Raw genomic sequence first — 25,974 nt, 5'->3', positions numbered from 1 at the left:
TACATTTATTTTTAATATCATATATTTTAATTTAATACTGCCATTTAAAAGCTATATAAAAGGTATTTATTTTGTCTTCTGGGAACCATGCAAGTACAATTTACCCTGATCATTGTATTAAAAAAAAAAAAAAAAAGTTTTCAACCCCTCTGCTTTTAATGCATCGTGTTTCCTCTTTAAGCATTGGTGAATGTTTGCACCTTTTGTAATAGTTATGTACAGTCCCTCAACTGTCCTCAATATGAAAAGATGGATCTTGAAATCATAGTCACTACTGGAAAGGGTTCAACTGTGCAGAAGATGCTGGAAAACCAAAGAATGCGCAGGACAGGGAATATTTTTCTGAAGAACAATGGGGAATCTCAGGGGGAATCATGAACAACTATCCCATAAAAACAAGACACGCAGAATAAGGAATATGTAAACATCCAATATATAAAATAGCTAAGTCAGGGCAGTACTAAATAAAAAAAATAAAAAACGATATGCAATTTTTATGATCCTAGCTAAAATTGTACAGATTCTGCAAGGTATGTTTAAACATATGACCGCACAGTTTAAACTTTATACATGATGGAATAAGAGTAGTAGAACAGAATCAAAAGGATATCTGTAGCAAAGTATGCTTTAAATGTATGATACTTCTCAAGAGCTTTCATTCCACACCTCTGTGATCATCTTGCCCCGGGTTTTGGTGCGCTCCCGGTAGACGGCACGTTTGCGTTTCTGGGTGAGGACTCTCTCTCGAGTGGTGCGGTACTCCAGGGCAAACTCACTGATGATCTTACAGAAATGAGTTACTTTAGTGTCCCGCACTGAGTATGAGGGCTGGCCCAAGTATAAGAGAAAGGAATGAAACCTGCAGGAAGTGGAGGAAGTAGAACTTAATATATTGTATGCTCAAGTTCATCCTAATTAAAAAGTGAGGCACAGTCATCATTCAAGCTCGTCAACTTACAGGGCGGCATTCAAATTAATTTGGAATCTTTTTATTTAACATGTTAAAATGATTACAGTGGGTTTTTGTGTGTGTGTGTGTGTGTGTGTGTGTGTTACCTGTTAATAATGCGTCTGTGCACTACTTTTAGGATGATGATCCTTTCAGTACAGTCTTTCAGGAATTCTGTCATTTTGTTTTTCAAGTTAGGTTTCGTTTCATGTTTGGCCACTACTTTCAGGTTGTCCCAGGAGGCTTTGCATTTTCTCTCCAACTGAATCAGGTTTTCAGACAACTGCTCAAACTCTACCTGTGGGAAAGGAAAGGAGGGAGTGATAAATGATGACAGTGAATCCTAAAGGGTTATTTGGATAGTCACCATCAATGGGAGAAAAAGAATAGAAAAGAAACTCATGTGCACTGAAATAAAACCTTTACAAGAAAAAACTACTATAAAAGCTTAAAAGGGGGATAGCATTGAACATTTCTGTACAAATGAATAATATAATGTATAATAATTTAATGAAGATGGAAAACAAACAGGACAAAGAAATCACATAAAAAATTAATATAAAGAATTGTCTGAGGCACATACTTTAGCAGAGCGTGTAATAGCAGGGATCTCTGAGTAAAGGTCTGTCGTATCTGGGTAATTTTCCACCACAAAATTGCAAGTATGATGAAGCAGAGACTGCCTGTGTACTGTGTCCTTTACCTCAGTTACCTTCTCCAAATAACTGAGCTCAAAGCCCTTAGCCTGCAAGAGAGATGAGAAGTGCTAATTAAAGTCATGTGATGTTCAGTGAACTACTACATTGGCTTTGTTGGCAATTTGTGAGGAAAAGCATATTAAGATGGCTACTCATTAAATAGAGTGGCACAAATTAAAGTACATCATGTTCTGAACAGTTATAACTTTGTCCATTGGGAATTGATTGGATCGTCGTGGTTTGCTGTGATCTCATGTGAGTGACAGGTTGTCCCGCTCTCACACCAGTAAACGTCATCAAAAAACAAATGTTGCTGCAAATGGGAGGGGAAGTTATTTTTTATTAAAGATTATGAGGGTACATGAATTAAAAAAATAAATAAATAATGATGTGTAGCGATACATCATTTAAAATATATACTGCAATATTCCATAAAAAAAAAAAAAAGATTTGTCCATTTTGATTTCATGGTACCTTTACAGGAGTCTGAATTGATGAAAGAAGTTTCAAATTTGAGGGTAAACTATTCCGTAAAATTGAAAATATATTTTGACTGCCCTGGTTCTACGCATAGTAGTATAGCCTAAATACAATATACACATGTTTGTAGAGTTCAAGAGGTCGTCACATACTACAGCATAGAAAATGTGTCATGCAGGGTCTTAATCATATCTTATCTCCCACAGGCAACAGCAAAGGATTTAAGGCATCATCACAGGGCTGCTCTGACTAATCACATGTGACCATCAAGCTTCAGACCAGTGCACCTGCCCTTAGTACTTAGTGCTTTAAATGTAACTCTGCTCCTAGGACTGCAGAGGAGATGGAACACTTACATTGGAGCTATTGAGGAAGTTTCCAATGGCCAGTAGTGTTGCGAGGATATGCTTGAAGGTTTTGTTCTTGGCAAGTTGTTCCATACCCAGTTTGAGGTCAAAAAGAGGCTCTGCAATCTCCTGCAACATTCATATGTGAGGGATAGAAAAAGAGACAGACTGAGAAAGAATGTTTGGAAATGAACGTCTCATTGGTAACGCACTACATTCATTACCAATCAGGTCAACATAACTGAATTTAAAAAGCCTAAATTACTAAATTCCGTTAATGTTTCTTTCAACGACCAGTCAGAATGCAATACTGAAACAGGACTGTGAATAAGTCTGAAATTGGATAAAGAAAGTCAAAACAATAAATAGAATCTCAACATGGTCATACCGGCAATATGACAAAAGGCACGTGTTCTATAGTTACATTTATTAATCATAATAATAGGTATAAACAATGCTTCAACTAATAATATAACCAATTAACTGTAGATCTTTAAGTTCACCAAGCAACGCAGCATCAAATGTGTTTATCAGCATTTTACAACTGCTTCAAATGCAGCTTGTATATATATATATATATATATATATATAAATATAAAATGCTCACAAATATATACTACCTTTGAAAGTTTGGGGTCAATAAGATTTTTTATTTTTTTTATTTTTAACTTTTATTACTACTAATACTTTTATTCAGCAAAAATGCATTCATTTGATTAAAAAAAGTGATAGTTTTATAATGTTACAAAAGATTTCCATGTCAAATAAATGCTGTTCTTTTGAACTTTATATTCAACAAAGAATCTTGCAGATTTCCACAAAAATATTAAGCTGTTTTCAACATTGATAATAATAATGTTTCTGGAGCAAATTAGCATATTAGAATGATTTCTGAAGGATAATGTGACACTGAAGACTGGAGTAATGATGCTGAAAATTCAGCTTTGCATCACAATGAATTACATTTTAAAATATATGAAAATAGAAAATGGTTATTTTAAATTGTAATCATATTTCACAGCATTACTGTTTGTACTTATTTTTGTTCAAATGAATATAGTCTTGGTGAGTATGAGACTTTTTTTTTAAAAACTCAAAAGACTCAAAAGTTTTACCACATGATCACCTATGCATGGTGTGATATAACCTAGATTAATACTAGTCTAGGATACAGTAGTTACTGCTTATCTGAATAATCATTTTATTATGATCAAGCTATTGGAGCAAACAGGATTTCCATTCTTAATAAAAATTGAGTATAAAATTAGGAAAATGTTCTGACCTTCTCCAGGGTCTCATAGTTCAGTTTAAAGGCCCAAAGCTGTAATCTGGCTGAAAGGCCACTGATGGAAGACAGAGTGAGCAGGAACTGCTCTGCTGTACCCAGCGGTACGTCAGGGTTGGCCAGCTGTGCCTCCTGAATCTTCTGTTTCTCTTCATCTGTCGGAGTCATGGTCAGGATTTTCTACAGGCAGAGGGAAGAAGAAAAATGTAAAAAAATATTTATTCTCAATACAAAAAAAAAATGAATGCTAAATGTGTGAGCTACTACTGCCCCCTGTTGGATGCTAGTGCTACATTACCTCAATGCCCTCTTTACTGATGGCAAACTCATCAAATGTGAGGATGGCACTCTTGATGACATGTACAGCAGGCAAAACAGTCATGCCGATGTTGATGGCATTGCTTCTCTTAGGATCAAGCACTGAAATTGCTGCTTTCTTGGCCTCAGCACATTTCTGTATGAAAAGGAGAAATAAATGCAATTTACAGAAACAAACCTAAATCATTTACAGCATGCACTCACACTTACTGTAAAAAAAAGATGTAGCTTTAACATTAACTCATCTATACATTCAAAGGCAACCATTGATCTATGGGTAATACAACAGCTTTAATAATTAATTTAAAAGAGTTTAAATAGCTTTAGTACATTAAGAAATTGCTATTTTTGTGTAAACCCAAAATGGTTTATTCATAAACAGGTTTGCCAGTTTGGGTTGTTTGGCATAATTTTTGTTTTTCATGTTACATATGCTCTATTTGTATTTCTTGATCTGTATGTGTAAGATCCATAAGACTGCATACAGTACCTTTGCTGTATAAGATTACAATCTGTATACAAATTTATATATATATAAAAAAGAGGAAATAAATGAATAAAATAAATGAATAAAACACTGATCACTAAAAAATAAACAGGTTCGCCCATCGCACCTTTACTACTGGAAGTTCCTTGCCCTTGGACTCAAACAGGTGCTCCAGCTTAGCTGTATCAACTGCAACCTTATCAAGCGAAGCCCACACTGTGCCCCGCCCAAACTTGCACTTCCTGGGGCTGTCGGGCTGCTTAAGCTCCTTCCAAAACAGCTTGACCGTTTTCCGTTTCTTTAGAAATGCCGGATCAATCCCCTGAGACGGGGATGGAGGAAGGAGTCCTGGAGGAGGAGGGGGCACACTCAAACCTCCAGGAGGAGGAGGAGGAGGAGGAGGGGGTGGGGGTGGAGCCAGAGAAGCACATCCAGGAGGAGGAGGTGGAGGAGGAGGTGGTGGGGGGGCAGAACCCTGTCCTGGCACTGGAGGAGGGGGTGACAGTACTCCATTAGGCAAAGCGGTGTCAAAAGTGTCTACATCCAGCACATCGATATCCTCCTCCTCCATCAGATCAGAGAAGTCAAGATCTTTAATCCGCAGAGGTCTGGAACTGGGCTGCAGCTTCTCCCAGGCATCCTGATGACCCCTGGACAATGGTGTCATCATCGTCTTCTCCAAACTCTGTGAATGAGTCTCTGCTTCGATACTGTACTGTGGACGCAGCTTCTGTTCCTCTGCCAGCCTGGCGCGGGCGGCCTGAGCAGTACCTCCGAGGCTCTCCAGCTCTGCCTGTCTGGACGTGTCCTCTGTGGGCTGAGAAGAGCACGACTGCAGTCTGGAGAGCCGTCCGGCCATACTGGTGATCCCATGATCCTCTAGTGCACTTTCTAGACTTGGCCTTTTTAGATCTCCAGAGGAGATGTTGTTTTTGGAGTAGAGCATGTCCAACATGAACTTCCTGTCATTAGAGAGGGTGCTGTGCTGTTCCGCTGTACTGCCCTGACGCTGCAAACCACCCTCTAGAGGAACGTGAACAAATCATTCAGTGCTGAAGGGAAAATATTAGCGATGCACAATATATCAGTACCATATAGCTTACTGGCCAATATATAAAAAAAGAAATTTATGATTATTATATATCAGTATCGGTTGAGATATATAAAGGTATATATATAAAGGGTGCTCAGATTGATCGGGCGCAGATCGTTATCGGCCGATAATAGCTTTATATAGTTTGATTTGTGGCCTCTATAAAGGCCGATCAGATGACGCGCATAGAAAATTGTCTCGCAAGTTTTGCCAACTAAATGCATCGTTTTGGGGGGGATTGGGAATGTTTCCTGATAATATATATCTAAAAAAAAAATAACACTTCACATAAGAATTTAGGATTTATAATCAAGCAGTAATCTTCATTCCAGATCCATATACAGGATGAAGTATAATAGCAGCATGCTAAAGAGACATCCTACCTTCAAAATGCCCAGTGCAAGCACAGATCATGTTGTTCCCACACGCTACCATCCTCTGCTTCAGTAACCCAGTGCACACTAAAAGCAGTTACTCTTCTCAGCTCTAACAGCACTGTAACCATCAGAGCTAACTGCCTAAATCCTCAGTAAGCAATACGGAAACTGGTCAGGGGAGATTCCCATCTCGAAATCTAAATAGTTTATATCTGCCCTCTGCTTCAGCTAATTTACTCTCCCTGGACGAAAGGCCCGTTAGTGGCTGTCTCATTTGGATCACGGCCACTAGAGGAAGAGATGGAATCGCTCTCAAATATTTCCACTTTGGAGATTTTTGTTTGAAATGAAGCTCTTGACTTCCCAAAGAAGCCCTCACACAGAAGTAATAGCCTGACTATTGCTCTGTGTGTGAGAATTTTATTGAGCAGGAAGCTAGTTAAAGAAATCTACAGGTCAATAAATGTCAAGTGGAGGAAAAATGTTAAATTAATTGTACACAATCTGTCTCAAAAAGCTATGTCTGCTCTAGTTTGTTGCTTGAAAATACAACTGAGCTCATGTTTAAGAGTGACTCCAGGGATGTTGATGATTAACTGCATGTTCATGAATCTGAATAAATGAATAAATCTCTTGCCTGCTTCATTATGGGCTGTCGTTGTGTCCTCTTGCTGCTCCAGGGTGTGCCTGGTCAAGTTTACCCCCTGAGACTCCTGACCACTAATAGATCCTGCAAGACACACACACATTTAAAAAAAAAAAAAAAAATCTCACAAAGAAACCAAACCTGTACGACTTACTTTCTTCTGAGGAACACAAAAGAACAGATTTTGAGAAATGTGTCAGTGTTTTTGTCCATATAATGGAAGCCAATGACCACCAAAACATTCTTCAGAACATATTTTGTGTTCCACGGAAGAAAGGAAGTCATACATGTTTGAAACAACATGAGGGTGAGTACATGATGACGATTTTCATTTTTGGGTGAATCATCCCTTTAAATCTCTCACAAGATATTTGCCTGCATACAACAATTTATTTATATATATATATTTTTTGTTTGTTTGTTTTACTGTTGATGAATGACAAATGCAGCAGTGATGTGGACTAGTGGTTACATACGTGTTGTCCAACTATAATTTCTGCTTCCATAACAAACAAAAAAAATCACCTCACACTAAATTATAAACTGTCAACCCTGCAAGACCTATGATTCCAGAGGAAGAACACACACACACACACAAAATCATCTCAACCATACAGCATCAATCAAGTTAAGCAACTTCCTATCTATGCTTGACACAAACCAGATGACAAAAGCAGTAACTAAAAGTGTGCAGTTTCAATAAGCAGTCAAACCATCACAGTTGGAATGCTGCTAAAAGGGTATGCATCTCAGCAGGACACATTACATAATCGTGGCAAACTTGCTCTAGACCAATCAGAGCACATTCCAGACTTGGCAATTAACAGTATGTGCAAAAACCTCGAGGAGATGACATACAAAGTGTAGACAAGCTCAAGAAACAGTTCACACAAGCAAACAGACTAATAAATGACCACAAATAGTCTCACACACACTCATATGCATTCTGCTTTAGTAAAGCTTCATTGATCAAGGGGAAAGCAGAGAGATTAAGACGTTGAATAATGACTGGAACCTTGACGATTTAAAGAAAGACGAGCCGAGGAAGAGAAGGAGCGTAACAACAGGACAAAAAGAGAAGTGGAGGGATAGAACGCAGCAGGTTCAAAAGAAAGAAATCAGGATACATATTTGAAAATATGACAGTGTAAGGAATCAGCACCTGTGGTGTCTGAGCTGGAGACCGGCTGCTCGGCTTCAGTAGACGTCTCTGCTTCTGTAGACTCCACACTCTCCCTTAGAGAAGGTTTCTCATGTACGCCAAATGACTTCTTTTTCTTCTCCCACTGGGACTCAGCCAGAGAACGCAAGAACTTGTCTCTATAAAGCCATCGGAGAAGAAGCACTCATTTACTGAGCTGTAAATGGAGGGTTGGGTGCAATAAATGTTCTGATTCTGAGAATAAGTTGTATAGTAGACCAGCTCTGAAATGAGTGGTTGCAGAATACAGTGAAATGGTCAAATAGTTCAAATTATAAAGGCATACACTAAATTTAAGCCTTATGGACCCTTTTGGTTTGTCCACACTTTTCTTCCTTTTAGTACAATAAACAACAAAAAAGAGATTATTTCAAAGGTTAATACACACTTTCCTGATAATGTGCAGTTATATTTCAGAGAGACAATAGATCAATGGATCAGACAAATACAAAAGACACTAAAAGGCAATGTTGCATAATAAATACATACATTTTACAAATCTATTGCATCCCACCACAGAAATACTGCCCAGTGTCTGACAAAGACCACCACCACTAAAGCCGCTTGTCCCTTACAACCCCAAAACCACAAGCCACCACTATATTTCCCTGTAGATAATGTAGAAAACACTGCATGATTCGTTCTTGTTTCAATTACCACAAAGCTGATCAGGTTTGATTAACTTAGAGTCAAGCATTAACTCTCCCCACAGTGATCCATCAGAAGAGTTGTGGTAAAAGCTCAGTTACACCGAGGCTTGTGTAAAAGAATGAAACGCTTCACATGAATGACATACTCGTCATGAAATCTTTTGAAATCTTTTTGTTTGTCTTAAAACTTGCTGACAAAGGCAGCAAATTATACAAGAATATAATTTTTAAACCCAATTCCACTGCATTGAAACTTGTTCATTTAAGTTTGTCACCATAATAGAATCATTAATATTACAAGAATGACACTATATGAAATTAAAAATAAAAATAATTTAAAAAGCTAAATTAAAGGTTAACATTCACATACAGCACACAAACCCACACAGCCTCAGTTTCTGAGCATAGCAGCTGAATTAGTCCCCAAACACCTGGCCGCATGCTGATATATGCAGAAAGAGAGCCTGTAAACACAGTATACTTACTCTAAATTCCTCAGAACCGGCAAGTCTCTATTCACATTCTCTGGACTGAAGAGAAACACTTCAGTTTACACACAATGTCCATATCAATTCCTGTTAGCTTCACTGCACAAGTCTCATTCAATATTTAGTAAATGCCTTAAGAAGAAACTGTGCACATTCCACCAGTGTTTTTCCTTTAAGACACACACATATACATATCTATATATCTATATATATCTATATATATATATATATTTGACCCTTTACAAACTTTTAACTACTTTTTAATCATTTGAGCTTTTAAAGCTTTGAAAAGAAGAAAGATTTTTCTGGCAATTTCAACAATAGCAAATTTTTCCATGAATATGGAGATATGATTGCAGCCCACAAAAACAAGAGATAGTCATCTTTCAGTAACAACTTTAGATGAAAGAAGAACTTTACTTTTCCCATGATAAGACAGAGAATAAAGAATGACGATGAGGGGGGGAGAGAGTCAGACAGGAAAGAATTATTGTCCATTCATGACAATAAAAAGGTATTTTTTTAAAATTCTGCACCAATGTTCTGTCTGAAATATAAAAAATAATACACATATGAAGAGAATAACAAACGTAAAATTATTTTTATTAAAAAAAATTGTTACTCATCACGTTAGCGGATTTAACAAATCGATCCAATTTATTCTCAAATTTCCAGCCAGTAGTTGTTTCCTCCAACCCTCCCTCCTTATGACTTTGTCTCCCCAAAATGACTAAGCATCACAATGATTTAAAGTGCTAGCACCTCCAAAAGCCACATTCTTTGGCCACACTGCAGCTACTCACCAAAAACTGTCTGCCTGGTGCTGTCTGTAAAAGGAGAGAGAGAAGCAAAGTACAGGAATGTTGGGCGCCACAGAAGTAGAGAGAGAGATTAGGAGAAGTGCCAAATATTATGAGGGAAAAGAGAAGAGGAGTAAGAGGAGAGAGAGAGAGAGAGAGAGAGAGAGAGAGAGAGAGAGAGAGAGAGAGAGAGAGAGAGAGAGAGAGAGAGAGAGAATACACGCAAAGAGAGACAGAGAAAAAAACAATCAGGTAATTGGCAAAAACAGAAAGAAAAGTAGAACAAAAACAGGCAAAGAATATACTGAAGAAAGCAAATCTGTTCTGAAAAAGTAAAAATACAAGCAAAGAATATTTGAGTAAAAGAAGAAAGCTCAAAGCAAGAAATGCACCTGATCTTATTCGAACAAGAGGACTAATCCTCAGTTTAGACGTTTTTACAAGTTAACAGCATTTAACTAAAAGGCTGAAGACTAAAACACCAATTTCAATATTTTTTGAGACATCAAAAAGTGAAAACTTACCTATAACTGCAGTTATTGCAGCAGGTTCCTCATATGAAATGTTTATCACAGCTCACATTGTTCACTATCCTTCAACTCATTCAAGACCTTCGAGTTGTTCCCAAAATATTCCCACGCCCTGCCGCCTCTAATACCTACAGCTCCTTTCACATCTCTTTCCTCAGCCTTTCCCCCTCATTCCTCCTATAAGAGCATCAGTTGTTTACTTACTTGAAGACTCTCTTCTTTCCCTCTGTCCGGCTGGGTTGCTCTGCGGCTGACTGGGCAGGGATCTCCTGAGGAGAGTCCGTTTCTGTGAAAGACGGTCTGCGGAGAGACAGTCAGTCAGAGCAAGCTCAAGGCTATAGCACTGTACGGGCAGTTTCATGTGAATCAGGTCCACACATACACAAACACAAAAAGAATGTGCATGCCAGAAAACGTCTCTCTCTCTCCATTCACTCCAAAATACACATTTGAAGGGACAAATAACATTCTTATTTTGCATTTATCTGATAAAAAAAATACATTTAAAACAGTAACATTGTGAAATATTATCATAATTTCAGATAACTTCTATTTTAATATATTTTAATAAAAAAGAATTCCTGTGATGCAAAGCTGAATTTTCAGCATCGTTACTCCAGTCTTCAGTGTCACATGATCCTTCAGAAATCATTCTAATATGCTGATATGACGCTCAAAAACATTTCTTAATATTATCGAAAACTGCATAATAATTTTCGGTAAAGCGTGCTAATTTGTTTTACAGGATTCTCTGATGAATAGAAAGTTCAGAAGAGCAGCATTTATTTGACTTTTTTAACAATGTAAAAGTCTTTATGGTCCCTTTTGATCAATTTAATGCATACTTGCTGAAGAAATATTAATTTCCTTCCAAAAAAAACAACTTTTGAATGGTAGTGTATGGTAACAGTATATTTATAAATTAACATTAACCTAGTAAACAATATATTTTTTTAGTAGACGACATCAATGAATAAACCAAGTAACAACAACCTTGCTGTACTGTAAAAAATTCTTCATCTATAACTATTATTATTAATAAAGTTGACAAATGCTTTTAATTCATATAATTGTATATTATATCAGTATCACTTCATAAACTGATAAATGACGATCAGTACTGGGCAGCTGTAACACCAGTATGCTAATCTAACATGTGATGTTTCTTCAGATGGATCACATTGAACCTTTATTTATCATTTCGCAGACGAGCTGACAACATTGCTGCAGTGAGCAGAAAACTGTGAGAGGCTTCTTCTGCGGTTCTGCTCAAGAGAGCAGCTTTCAGGACTAGTGTGCTACAATAATCCACTTCTGCCACTGCCAAAAACCTCCCCGTCTCCATTTGTTCAGAGTACTATTATGTAATATTCATACTCCGTTTCTGTATTATTGTTATATGTAGCGACTTGATCACCTTTTTGTGTTTGTGTTGTACCTTGTCTAATGTCAGATATTAATGCTAGTGAGACAAAAACTGTCAAAAAAAAAGGTGTAAAATGTAATTGTTAGTTAAGAAAAGTTTGAAATGAGATGAATTTGTTGAAGTTACCTTGGCCCGCTGACCGAACACCTGGATCTATAATCAAAAATCCAGATTATTTCATGTATAACATGAACTCTAAACTGGCATCAGATCAGTAGCCAGGACAAGCTCAACAAACACCAAATAATTAGTCAAAGGCTCAAAAGCAGAAGAGATGTAAAATGTGATACAGACCTGTTGGAGATGCTTGAGGTTTCCTCAGTTATTGACCTCTCCTTTTTTAACCTCCGTCTAGAAATCCCCATGTGAGCTATGTACTGACTCATAAAAGAGCGCCCCCTAGTGAATGACCAAGGATTTGTGGGAGGGAAGAAAAAGAAATAGAGAGAAAGAGGTGGAACAGTGATGGTGGTTACATGGACAAACAGAGGGTTAATATGTTGACAGGACCAAAACATCAGCAAGAAAAACAGTCCCAGTCACCACCCAGAGTCATAGAGAAATAACGCAGCACTGAATTAGAAGAGGAGGAAAACGGCATATGAATAGAAATGGTTAAAATTAAGGATACCAAAAGCGATCGGTCACCAGTGTTAAACAAACGTTTCCAACACTTACTCTAAAGGATTAGTTATGACACATGGATGTTTCAGAAATAATGCAAACTTTATGTATTGTATATAATTATTTATACATTATGCAATTTAGTTATCCATCACTATGCATATAAAAACATGCATACGTCATTAAAAAGATCTAAGAAATTAAAATTAAATTTTGTTATTGGATTTAATAACTGTGCTTGTGACTAGCCATGTTCCTTAGTGACAACACATCAAACTGGCAAAACATTTTGAGGAAAACAAGCTCAGATGAAGAGAGCTGATAGGCAGTCAACAATTGTGCCCAGTTCAGGACCTTAAAGACCAAACACATCCTGTCCAACCTTACAAAACATTCCTGTAGCCCTACGCAGAGAAGAAAGCTTCCCAAATAAAACATTCCCTTTCCACATATATGTGCAAGGAAGGACTGTTGACTCAATGTGCTATTTCAAGTGTTGCATTTGGCCAAAGTGAAATGTCTTATTGTGACTTGGGTAAACTGGAAGAAAAAAAAAAAGCAGCCAACCAAAACTTCTCACATACCCCATCTATTAAACCCTGCATGGAACACCTGACAATATGAAAATGTTAAATTAAATGTACAAGTTCTTAAGCGAAAGTAATGCCGTTCACTCATGTATGATGCAGGTCTGTGTTACCAATCAAATGGAAATACTTTTCTTTTCTTTTTTGCTCCAATCAGTCTGGATAAGCAAAACAGTATATTTTCTATGCACAAATAATTGTGTTTACATAAATGTCTTATAAAGAATGAGAATGGTGGATTGTTTGAGTGGCTGTACTTAATTTGTGCTGCATCTTGGGTGCACATGGTAATTAAATAAGACTCATAGAACATAGAAAATAAAATGAGCATCTACTTATGAATCCAGGTAATTAGGTAATCTGTGTAAGGACTTACTTTACCAGCACAGTCTGGAGAATTAATATTTGATTTACCACTAATGTTCCATGTTCTGCATCAACCACTGACCAATCTATGTGTAAAATCTTTTTAGACTCTGATAATGCCTGTGCAGTAAAGCTGCAAACAGTAGATGAAGTAGGTAGGTTTTACTCATGAAGTGTTCCATCATGTGTGACAACCATTACATTAAAAAAAACTGTGCAAGTATTACCATTAGAGTGTGATTAATAGCTTTATGTCTACATAAAGAAGAGAGCAGAAGAGTGCAGGAATGTGTGTTTATCTCGATCACACAGCCATCCAACACAGCCAAAGAATAAACAAATATGGAAGGAATGTTTGGTTTGGTCAGTAAAATTCCCTTCTGTCAGTCAAATAACAAGGTATGTGAGTGTTTGATTCCTGTGGGTCAGGTTTTACTAAAAATAAAACTGAAAAAATAAAAATAGCCAATAAATACTATGATATACTAAGTATATAATACTAAAATAACACTGCTGTGGGTATGTGTGGAAATTATTTTTTGTCAATTATACAAAATAGTAAAGCTGTTACTGATTGATTTACTAGTCGATACACAAGCTACTTTTTTCCTGCAGTATGAACATGAATTTAATCAATTTGATGAACCCATGCAAAAAAAAAAAGAAAAAAGAAAAAAGAAAAAAAAGGAAATGTTTTTGTTTGTTTTTGAATTATTGGCATTATAGGGTGAGAGACCATGGGAGACACACCTTTGCCTTCTTTGGACAATCCTTCTCAGACTGGATTCACATCTGAGACAATAGTGTAACTAAAAATCAAACCTTATTATCATCCTTCATTAAACCTTTTCTTTCCTAAAGTGCCAGAGATGAAATCAAGTCTGCTTAGCTTATACTACCCCAAAGTGGACAAACATTATTATGCACTGGGAGCATATTTACTGTTGTTTTTCTCTTTTGGTTACTGAAAGGTGTTGTATAACTAAACATATATTGATTTGTTTATGAATGCGTAATAATGCATAAACACACATCACACTGTTAATACTCACAAGTTATTTTCCTGCTCAGAGGTGGCAACAGTCTCGGCTCCGTTAGTCACCTGAGCGAGGGGTGGAGTTGGGGAGCCAGATGTTGTAGAAGAGGGGCTGGTCAACACAGGACTGCCAGGAACAGGAGAATTAGAGGAATCTGACTGCTGAGGGGAGGCTGTGCGCATCACCTCTGAAACACCGATAATGCAAGTGAAGTGTTAATGCTCTAATCTGTTAATATAGGATCCGAAACAGTGATGTACAGACACTGGATGTGTGAAACAAGCCAAACACCTTCAGTGGACAGCAGAAGGTACAAGAACGGGGACGGAGAGAGAGACTGAATTGAAGATACCTAGTGTTGGGCTATTAGAGGAAACGGATACGGTTGGGGAAGCGGGTCGAAAGGAATTATCTGGAAGACTGTGCGAAGAGGACCGCCGGCTCCTCCTGCCCTCCTGCTCGCTGGGGGTCAGTTTCCTTCTGTCTCTACGGATGTTAGGTGCTGCATCATCCATCTCGTCATCTTCATTCCTGAGGGCATTCTACAAAATATACAAAACACAGAAAACATTCAGTATTTTTAGAGTTACAATCTCGATCAAAAGTTTTTAACGTTTTTGAAAGAAGTCTCTTATGTATGGAAGCTTGTTTCCGCCACAGAATAAAACATTTTAAAAGATAATTGCGACTTTTTATTTAGTTAGAGTTTACATCTCACAGAATTGTGAGATATAAAGTCAGAATTGCAAGAAATAAAGTCAGAATTGCGTGAAATAAAGTCGCAATTGCGTCTTATAAAATCAGAATTCTGACTTTTTTTCTCACAATTGCGACTTTAGCCTATATCACGCAATTCTGACTTTATATCTCGCAATTCTGACTTTATAACACGCAATTGGGAGATATAAAGTCAGAATTGCATGATATAAAGTCACAATTGCGTGTTATAAAGTCAGAATTGTGAGATATAAACTATTCTGAGGTAAAAAAAAAAAAAAAAAAAAAAAGTCCGTCTTTTTTCCCCTTATTGGACTTTACTTTTATATCTCACAATTCTGAGAAAAGATGTCAGAATTGCGTGATATAAACTCGCAATTATGTGTTATAAAGTCAGAATTGCGTGATATAAAGTCGCAATTGCGAGAAAAAAAGTCAGAATTCTGACTTTATAAGACGCAATTGCGACTTTATATCTCGCAGTTCTGACTTTATATCTCGCAATTCTGAGAAATAAAGTCAGAATTGCGAGATGTAAACTCGCAATTGTGAGATAAAAAGTCGCAATTATCTTTTAAAATGTTTTATTCTGTGGCGGAAACAAGCTTCCATACTTCTGCTCACCAAGACAGCATTGATGATCAAAACACAGAAATAACAGAAATATTGTGCAATAGAATTACAATTTAAAATAACTGTTTTTTATTTTAATAACTTTTAAAATGTTATTTATTCCTGTCTTCAGTGTCACATGATCCTTCAGAAATCATTCTAATATGATGATTTGCTGCTCAAGAAACATTTCTTATTAATTTTTTAGGAATCTTTGATGAATAGAAAGTTCAAAAGAACAACATTCATTTGGAATGGAATTATTTTGTAACATTATACTTTACTGTCACTTTTGATCATTTTAATGTCTCCTTGCTGAATAAAAAATATTTTCTCTTAAAAAAAAAAAAAACAGTAGTGTATATGTCTCCATATGAAGCGTATGAGGTGCATTGAGAGTTTACTTCATAAATGTTGAACTGCTGTTTAAGGTCACCCTCTGTGCCACTGCTAGCCATGTGTTTCTGGATGATGCCTTCCATTCCTAGCTGCTCCAAACAGTCGGTCACATCATAAAATGAGTCCTGATCTGGAAGCGCTGCCAGAGTCTGAGAGGACAGATTAATACATTCACATCAAGAGCATTGAGGTGCAGCATTGTAACTGATGTAGATTGATATATATATGAGTATATCCATGTTGTAGTACTTTGTTGATGAGGGTCATGGTGTAGATGAGCAGCTCTGTGTCTGATCCATTCTTCGCAGACAGGATATCTGTTAGGTACGTCCAAGGCTTCACACCTGAAAGAGACAAATTATGCCATTATATATTACACTGTAGTTTATATCAAAATAGTAATAATGGCTCAGCAATAAGGATGGCCAAGGGACAATGTGAGAGCATTTCAGCAAGCTGACAATCAAACAGGCCAGTATTGTGGTCTTCCTATATTCATTACATCTTACTTTTTGTCTCACAGACAAAAACATCTGTATTTTTCTGATACATTGAAAAAAATTATGTGGACCAAAATATGTTGAATTATCTAGCTGGTAACACAGATGAGGACTTTGCAAATAAAATGTCCTGAGATAGTCTTGGAAGTTTAAGTTGAAATTGGCACACAAAAAAAAAAAAATCTGAAAATGGTTTTGTACTATGTGACTTTGTTTTCCCACAAAAGTATGTATATGAAATCATAGTTGTTATGAATTGAATTTTTTTCTAAAGAAACTTAATGTCTAATGATTTTTTTTCAGTCACCTACTGAAATACAAAGCCAGTGAAAATGTTAGCAGGCCAGGGTAAAATCTGCTACTGCAAGTTTGGCCAGCAGCAAAATAAAAAGAAAGAAAAAGTCTATGATAACACACATGAAAAAGGATTTAATGGCCCATGATGGATTCAGAGAATCAGTATTATGAGAGAAGATTTAAATGTTTAACCTCTCTTTCCATCCACAATGTTGACAGCTTGAATGAGGAGTGGACTGTTGGACTCAGTGTATTCCACAAACACTATCAGCAACTTCAGAGCAGTCTTCACAACCAGCCGAGACTAAAGAGACAGAGAGGCTATAAACAGGCAGCACTTACAGTCCTCATACAGAAGATGGCAGTATCAAACATCAATCTGTTTAATGCAACCAAGTACTGCACACAATAGTGTGTAAGCATGAAATACATCTGCATCTCCAACATTAATTGAGTTATTTATCTCTAGTGTTTGTCTGTTTCAGGCTTTATTTCAGATTACTCAGTGATTCTCATCTCATTTTCACTTCCTCTTTGATATCACATAGAAGGACATAACCTCAAACTGATGTTCAAGATGACTGAATCCATTACGGTAAACAAAAGTGTACTTTACTTTAACTTTAATGATGGGAACTCTAAACATGCCTAAACCTGAAATTGTGAAGTGAAGTGAAGTGAAGATTGAATAACTTGATTTTGGTCCAGATTCACACCTACATCTCTGCACTAACTTGTACATTTTTGTCCAACCTTATATTTTTTGCTATTATTACATTGCCTTAGGATGAATTGACTGTTGCGCATTCCTTTTTGGTTTACACATTTGGACTCTTTAATACAAAGCAACTAGGAAACAAACCCATGAGCTTGTTGTACTGCTGCACTGTTTGAGCTATAGAAATGTATTTGTAATTTGTGTTGGATCATTTAGCAGATAAGCATCTGCTCAATAAGTAATCCAATGATCAGGAATCAAATGATTATCATCAACATCTGCACATTAATCTATTGATTATTAATTGACTGACATGTTGTGGTATTAAAGAGTCAAGCTGCATTTATATGCATAAAGCCCTAATGTAACTAATACTGTATTGTGGTCAGTATCTATTTACAGATGCTGTGGTATGCATGTTTGTGTTGCCATCACTCACCAGGCTGCCACTCAATGTGTACAGCCACTGTACCGTCTCGTTGTGGTTTACAACACCGTTCATTCCATCCACAAACAGCATGATCTGACTGAGAGCTGGGAACAGGACAGCAGATTTTAGCATACAGCGCCGGCATGCCCTTAAGGATCTAGTGATTTGTCCTAAAGCTTTCCTGTTTGCTGGTCTAATTCCAGCCAGTATAAACTTCCTGTAACAGATGGCCTATTTAGCCAAAAAGTCCTTTGTGCTATTTGAAGTCTTCATGCAAGAAGATGAAGTGTATTTATTATGTATTGTATTTATTATGCGTGGTGTACAAGCATAATAAATACAATACATCATATTCTACAATAGGCTGCTTCTTTTAGAAACTCTGGACCGTAATACATACACACATCTAGTGACAGAACCATCAATAACCCTGCTAACATTTTTAATCAGACATGCATGAAGTATTTTGTAGCAATGGTAATATGAGAACAAACCTCTGAGGATGTAGTTCTGGTAGTTATGATCTGCCTCAGCACCCACTTTAATGAAACATGTCAGACCCTCGGAGAGCACAAACTCTGGAACCAAGTCCTTGTCATCCTGTGCAATATAAAACAGAATTAAATCTGCTTCTGTGTACAACTATGATATACACTACCATTCAAAAAGTGTGGGGTCAGTAAGATTTTTTTTAAACAAAATTAATCATTTTATTTAGCAAGGATGCATTAATGTGATAATATTTACATAATAATATTTCACAATGTTAATGTTTTACTGTATTTTCGATCAAATAAAATGTAACCTTGGTGATGAAAAGAGATGTATTTATGTTTGCATAAACGTGCTTTGACAATGGTATGTTTGTCTGTTTACAACCATGATCATGTGTTTAAAGGTTATGAACTGCATAACTAATAATAAAGAGGACAGAATGCTCTTAAATTACATAAAATCATTAGATGCCCTTTATAAGTACTTTGTGGTATTGTTAAAGGGGTCATCACATGAGAAATCAAATTTGCCTTGATCTTTTGACATATAAAAATGTCTTTGTACCCTTAAAAAATCCTGCAAATTTCATTTCTCAAAACGTTGCCCTAATTATAAACAAAGATTTTATTTAACAAAGCTCCAAAAATGGCTCGTTTGGATATGGGGGGACTTGTGACGTTACACGGGCAAATGTGTTTAAATATGACTGCCTCCAAAGTAAACATATCATTTAGTCTATTATATAAATTAAATAATTAATTTATATTATATAAATTAATACTGCGTCGTCCTGTTATGGGATACTTCCTCAGGATCATATTTTCTGCTCAGTTTTCAGCTAAATGCGGAAGTGATCACGCATAAAGTCCACTTTAATACATATATGTGGTTGAGATCAAGTTATTCAGTTCACTCTTTTAGTCTGTCCAAGCCTAATCCAACTCATTCACATATCACTTTTTCTCACGTTGTGTGCATGTTACATGATCTCACCTGGAAGAGTTGCTTTAAAGAAAACAAGGATCGCCGGAGCTCAGGGCCATGGGAGTTATACAACTTCTCTATGAGAGAGAGGAGAGGAGAGAGAGAGAGAGAGAGAGAGAGAGAGAGAGAGAGAGAGAGAGAGAGAGAGAGAGAGAGGGAGAGGAGAGAGAGAGAGAGAGAGAGAGAGAGAGAGAGAGAGGAGAGAGAGAGAGAGAGAGAGGAGAGAGAGAGAGAGAGGGAGAGAGAGAGAGGAGAGAGAGAGAGGAGAGGAGAGAGAGAGAGAGAGAGAGAGAGAGGAGAGAGAGAGAGAGAGAGAGAGAGAGAGAGAGAGAGAGAGAGAGAGAGAGATAATATAAGTCAATCAACAAAGGCAACAACCTGTACCTAAGAGGCAAAGATTGTTATTGCAGTGACACATTCTCAAGGAGCACTTTAACACACCTGAGGATCAGCAATGAAAATGGCCACCTACTGTACTTCATTTAGCCTACCTACTGACATAAAGATTAAAGTCTACAGTATGACTGAGGCATTAGTGTCAACAGCTGGCACTTATCTCACTCATCTAGTCTGTCATTATATCTAGTCATTATTAAGCATCAGATCTTAGGAATTATATCATTAGCAAGTCATTTTGAGGAATTTAGGAGGAAATGAGAGGTGGTGTCCCTGACTGCCTGTAAACAGTCATTCCAGTCATATAAATGCCTTTCACAACAATATCACTGGATTGACAGGTTAGTCATGACACAAAAATAGACATTCAACTAAAACAATTAAACACTCTGAACATTTGCCTTCTTGATAAGCATTTAAAATTGTTGTCCACTCCCTGACACACCAACTCATTCTTTATTATTACCATTTTACACATTTTGAAGCAAAAGTATAGTAATCAAAACGGTGAAATATCACAAATAGAATGTAAAGTAAATCAAAAACAATTTTATAATAAATTTTCTTTAAAAGCTGTCATCTTTTGCCTTCTACATTTTTCCAGCCAGCTTCATAAGCAATGCGTTATGTGGGTTAACTTGTCCATCAAAAAGGTGGAAAGGTGGAATTAAATTTTTAGAGTTTTTATATTGGTTAGCATGTGAGAACTGAAAGAAATTGGCACAGCAGACACATGATCTTCCTCAATAGCAAACGCAAGCTGATGCACAAACAACGCATGCTACAAACAGCCTTTCATAAATTGACCTGCTGATTCACCATCTACACCAATTATTCATTTGGAAAATTTGCAGACACGTTTTATAAACAGTCATTCCTCAATGCCTGGGAATAGCATAATTTGTAAACAAGTGTTTGTAATGTTTTCTAAAGCAGCACAACTTTTGAAACTCACAGTTCAAAAAGGGTCCAAGACTCAGCAAACAAACAGTGTCTTGCGGCTCTATGTTGTGTAAAGCAGCTTTAAATTCATATTAAATGTATAAAACTCTCAACTTGGCAGATGTCTGGTATAGCCATGAAAAGTGGTTTCAAGAGAACATTGATACCATCTTGATTCACAGACTGGTCATGAACAGTGAATATTTGTACATTTTGTGCCCAAGTTAATGTCCCACGAGAATAAAATATTACTGGCCACTTGAACCTTTGATGTAATGTCATGAAGCACGTCAGATGAAGAGCTTCTGGCTTTTAGCAAAAGCATGGGTTTCGAATAATGTTTTGAGGATCTGTTTTGACAACGAAAAGACCAAAAGTCTGTCACTATGATGTGTTCTGTTGTAGTTACTGTGTGTGTGTGTGTGTGTGTGTGTGTGTGTGTGTGTGTGTGTGTGTGTGTGTGTGTGTGTGTGTGTGTGTGTGTGTGTGTGTGTGTGTGTGTGTGTGTGTGTGTGTGTGTGTGTGTGTGTGTGTGTGTGTGTGTGTGTGTGTGTGTGTGTGTGTGTGTGTGTGTGTGTGTGTTGAGCCAGGCATCTGAGCTCAGTGGTAAAGTCCATGACAGCATGGAGAATGATGCAGTCCATCGCTGACAGCTGCTTGCTACTGATAACGTCACACACACAGTTCAGTGTCAAAAGAACACAGACATTACAGATGGTCCCCAAACACACATCTGCTCACACAACACAAACTGTTCACTTATATATGGCATTTATGAAGAACACATGTAAATGTGATGCTGCTGCTTGGATGGATGTCACAACAAGCAGCCAGGAAGTCATATGCCACACACACACAAAAAAGAGAAGAAAGCATGGTTTTACGGAGAAATTGTGGCACACATATTCTCTTCTCAACATCTCACTAAGAAAAACATATACTTTGCACATTCTTCACATGCAAGCATATATCCTTTCAATAAACTATTTTCAACCTCTTATTATACAGGGTAATAGATCTGCCAAAAATTTCACTGTCAGCAAATGTGGTACCATAAACTTCCCAGTCTAAAACTGTACATCAATGAGGCTGAATATCACAGTAGATTCCCACAGTTGTGTTCATGAGAGAGATGAAGAATGACACAAGAAAATAAGTGAGGGTAGATGGGCAAAATATTAAGAAATATATAAAACAGGGATATTCTGAAAATAAAATGACACAAACATACCACCAAAGGATCTGTGTGTTCCTTAATCAAGATGAACAGTAATCTATAATTTGTAATTTGTACACTATTGGTTCAAGGACGGATCATTCTAGGTTCGTCTGAGGATAAGCGAGTGACAAAACCAAATGTGACAGAGGACACAGAATCCTTGAGAGAAACTGTGATTTGGCACATTCTTCATGTCACACTGAATGAGATTATTCTCTCAAGGCCTCTACCTCTTTTTCTGCATTAACAGGACTGTCCCAACTCAAGACAATAAGTACAAGATATTTGCAATGTCTCTAACATTAAACTTTAAGACAAAAATGTAGTGATTTAGTATAACTGATCTTCACACAGCAGAATCAGTTCAAGAACACCATTTAGACAGGGGCTTTGGGATTAAGATATTACAGTGATACCATACAGCCCAACATATCAAGACAATAACTGTTAAAGGCCATCCTTTACCCTGAGTCAAAGATATGAGATCAGCATTATGGGAAGAATTCCTCCAGATATGTTGTATTAGTCAGGCTGTCTGTCCTGCAGCACTGTGACAAAGGGTGCTCCAGGAGTCAAGCCCATTGTATGAGGGTTTCAGCACAGGAAGCCATTATGGGCCGGAAACGGAAATGTGAGAAGAGTGACAAGGGAAGACAACAGACATCACAACAGCCGGAAAACACGAAGCACTACTAATTTAGGCCAGTGGGATCAGACATTTACAAAGACAATGACATAAACTGATCATCATTCACAGTGGCCCTGTCCCAAATGGCACCCTAAACACTCGCGGTCTTTCTACAAGTCCGCACTTTCATGACTGTCGGCAGACTCGGCACCCTGGGAAACCCTACGGTCTCATGGACTTAACGGACACGCGCACACAGCAGCCATTCCACAAGTCCACAAGACTGAAAGCGCATAAGTGTGCCATTTGGGACAGGGCCAGTGTCTACACCGCCATCAGCGTTTAGCACAGGTTTTCGCGTTTAAAGTCTGTGTAGAGAGAATGGTGTCGTCTTGGCGGCCCCTAATTTAATAACAAATGATCGTTGCGATGGAAGCGAAACAATCAAAACTAACTTTAGCTGGAAAATAACTTTATTAAAGAACCGCTCTAAAGCCAAAACATTCTCTGTTACCTTAAATTATACGCTTATCTCTGTAAAGCTGCTTTGAAACAATCTACATTGTTAAAAGCGCTATATAAATGAAGATGACTTGACTTGACTGAAAGCACTAATGCTGCACGTCACCTCAATATTAGATCCTCAATAATGGTCCAATCAGCTGGAAATCGAGGCTAGATAAAAGCAAAAGAGGTTTTTCATTTTTTCCTACTTTATTTTACAATGAAAATTCCTTGTACAAATTGCCTTAGTATTTTAGAAGAGCAAGAAACCATTTTCAGCACGTTTTTCCTAACAAATAAAGTTAAACAAAATAGAACATTTGCAAATAAAATGTGTACCATTCAAAAGTTAGAGGTCAGTATGATTTAAGAAATTAACACTTGAGCAAGGACACATTGATTGATCAAATGTAAACAGTAAAGACATTTATAAATGTAACAAAAGATTTACATTTCAAATAAATTCTGTTCTTTTGAACTTTATATTCATAAAAAATGAATCCTTAAAAAGAGAAAAATAAGCAGCACAACTGTTTTCAGAATTTTTTTTGAGCACCAATTCAACTTATTAGAATGATTTCTGAAGGATCATGTGACACTGTTTTTGCCATCACAGGAATATATTCTTTTTTTAGAAATTAGTTTGTAAATATTACTGTTTTTACTGTATTTTGATCAACATAAATGCAGCCTTGGTGAGCATAAGAGACTTATTTTTCCAAAAATAAAAACCACCATATTACATAAACACTACTAAACAAGCATGCACGTTTTGGTTCCCTCGATTGGGCAATCAGATAGGGAGCGCTTCATGTAAATACATCATATGGACCACGTTGGCTTCCACAGAAGCGCCTTCTTCAGCATTATAGTTTTGCTATACTAATTATATTTTCAAATCAGGCTAAGCACTTGTTAAACACGAAGATCAACCTCAATAATATGAATGTAGCATAACAAAATGTTCCCAACAGGTTACTGAAGGCCTGACATTTAAATGAAGACAAACCACTGCAGCATTTCTTGCCAAACACACCAGTGCTATTCTCAGTGGCAGTATTGCAAGACTATGGAAATAATCTTCTACCTCAGTTAACCCCCATTCATATGTTTTCTCAGGGCCTGCTCCTCTGAAAGTTGATATGTTGTGAGCGGTGGTTCCTTATACTGCTCTATTCCAGAATAGAAAGAGATTTAGGCATCCAAACAGGATGTTTTTAAAGCAACAGACACAAAGATGCCACATATTCAGTCTTAGTTGCCGTGAAGATTATGTTTTATAACATCAGTGGGAGTGTAAACTAAACCTGAACAACTGAAAAGGCTTCCATCCCAGGGCAGGTCAAAGGTTAACACTGCAGATCAAAACAATGGCAGTACAGAAACTCTCTGTTTGACCGGTTTACACATGCCATCCTGACTGCAGTTAACCAAATAAACTTCTGCTGCATGTCCATATGGACAAAAGAATTGACTAAAAAAATGACAGGGGTGAAGGTTTCCAATGGAGAGTTCAATGAGCCCGTGAAGACCAGTTAGAGTCCCTTTTAGCAGTGCCACAACAAAAGGTCGTAGGTTAGACATTTAGGGGCTGTTTACACGACGCTGTTTTCAACTAAAAAAGTCGTTCATTTACTCGACTACAGCGTTTTGGTGGCCTGAAAACGCTAACTTTTGAAAACGGGCATCAAAGTGCAAGTTTTTGAAATCTCCGTGTAAACTACGAAAACGTGAATCTGTGAAAACGGTGACGTCATGCATACGTATTACGTGTTTAGTTTGGGGGGGGGGGGGCATACGGACATCACAAGTGATTATAAGAATTACACAAAATCAACACGATACATTCTGTCTTCATGAAAAATTAAAGCTTCCTTACAAAAGATTCAAGAATGATATGTTTTTGAAGACTGTGTGTTCAAAGAATTTGTCATTTTCTTAAAGGAATTAAGAAGGGACTTTATATCATTCTAAAATTGGGATTACAGTGTTCTGGCTTTGTGAAGATGAAATTTACCCAGAAGACAAAAGTCTGTAATAAAAGAGTGCGTATGTGCGCGTAGTTTTACAGTACTTTCCAAAGTGACAGCGCCAACTACTTGTCTGACATGCATAATGCAGATCCGTGTGAACGGGGATCGTTTTGATAACGTTGTCATCTGTACAAAGAAAAAACGTTTCCGTTTTTAGCACATCCTTGTCGTGTAAACGTACCCTTAATAGCTTTTGGTTACCTGATCGCAATCCATTTAAAAGACAGAACCTGTACAGCCTTATAAGGGCAAACCAGAAAAACACTTTCTCTTTTCTGATCTGCATCAATAGAAAACATGCAGAGCACATTGCCAAAAAGAGCAATCTAAATTATTCCCAGAATCTACGACCATGTTCAAGACATTATCACCAGTAAATGAGACCACAAAAGCAAATTATGCTTAGTTTAACAAGAGACATCTGCTACAGTACAACCTAAATTCATTAAACTTTAAAATTTAGTGCTTAACAGTTACTGATCCCTGACTATTACAATGATTCCTAAACTGTGAAAGTTTACCATTATTAAAATGTGACTGGCATGCTAAATGATACTTTTACCCAGCTGATTCAACCGTCACATTATCAACATCATGTGTTAAGCTTAGAGCTCTGTAAATAAGTATTTTGCGCAATGCCCTTTTTGTCCACCAGCCAAAGAACTGTGCTGTTGTTGGGTATCTGTGTCCACTTAAGTTCACATGAACAGA

At 37.1% G+C, this 25,974-nt stretch overlaps 1 protein-coding gene across 12 annotated transcripts in view; it reads right to left on the bottom strand.

The window, feature by feature from the left end:
* Nucleotides 1-25,974, bottom strand: part of fhod1 (formin homology 2 domain containing 1) — a 48,744-nt gene that overhangs the window by 3,974 nt on the left and 18,796 nt on the right. For 2 of the 12 annotated variants that reach the window (XM_084107361.1, XM_084107369.1), the window contains exons 4-25: nt 19,551-19,618; nt 18,557-18,662; nt 18,072-18,166; nt 17,107-17,218; nt 16,367-16,461; nt 16,123-16,266; nt 14,742-14,931; nt 14,405-14,576; nt 12,070-12,174; nt 11,902-11,928; nt 10,554-10,649; nt 9,823-9,846; nt 9,017-9,061; nt 7,843-8,000; nt 6,672-6,764; nt 4,692-5,587; nt 4,058-4,213; nt 3,757-3,939; nt 2,484-2,603; nt 1,533-1,694; nt 1,057-1,247; nt 667-859 (exon numbers count right to left, since the gene is read on the bottom strand). In XM_084107361.1, coding sequence (XP_083963487.1) covers nt 667-859; nt 1,057-1,247; nt 1,533-1,694; nt 2,484-2,603; nt 3,757-3,939; nt 4,058-4,213; nt 4,692-5,587; nt 6,672-6,764; nt 7,843-8,000; nt 9,017-9,061; nt 9,823-9,846; nt 10,554-10,649; nt 11,902-11,928; nt 12,070-12,174; nt 14,405-14,576; nt 14,742-14,931; nt 16,123-16,266; nt 16,367-16,461; nt 17,107-17,218; nt 18,072-18,166; nt 18,557-18,662; nt 19,551-19,618 — 3,431 coding nt within the window. The remainder of the gene's footprint in view (nt 1-666; nt 860-1,056; nt 1,248-1,532; nt 1,695-2,483; nt 2,604-3,756; nt 3,940-4,057; nt 4,214-4,691; nt 5,588-6,671; nt 6,765-7,842; nt 8,001-9,016; nt 9,062-9,822; nt 9,847-10,553; nt 10,650-11,901; nt 11,929-12,069; nt 12,175-14,404; nt 14,577-14,741; nt 14,932-16,122; nt 16,267-16,366; nt 16,462-17,106; nt 17,219-18,071; nt 18,167-18,556; nt 18,663-19,550; nt 19,619-25,974) is intronic. The other 10 variants (XM_084107365.1, XM_084107370.1, XM_084107366.1 and 7 more) reach the window with 5 other exon arrangements.

Source organism: Abramis brama, assembly GCF_963993115.1.
Source record: "Abramis brama genome assembly, chromosome: 3".
NCBI classification, from domain to species: domain Eukaryota; kingdom Metazoa; phylum Chordata; class Actinopteri; order Cypriniformes; family Leuciscidae; genus Abramis; species Abramis brama.
This window is presented reverse-complemented; position numbering and strand designations above follow the sequence as displayed.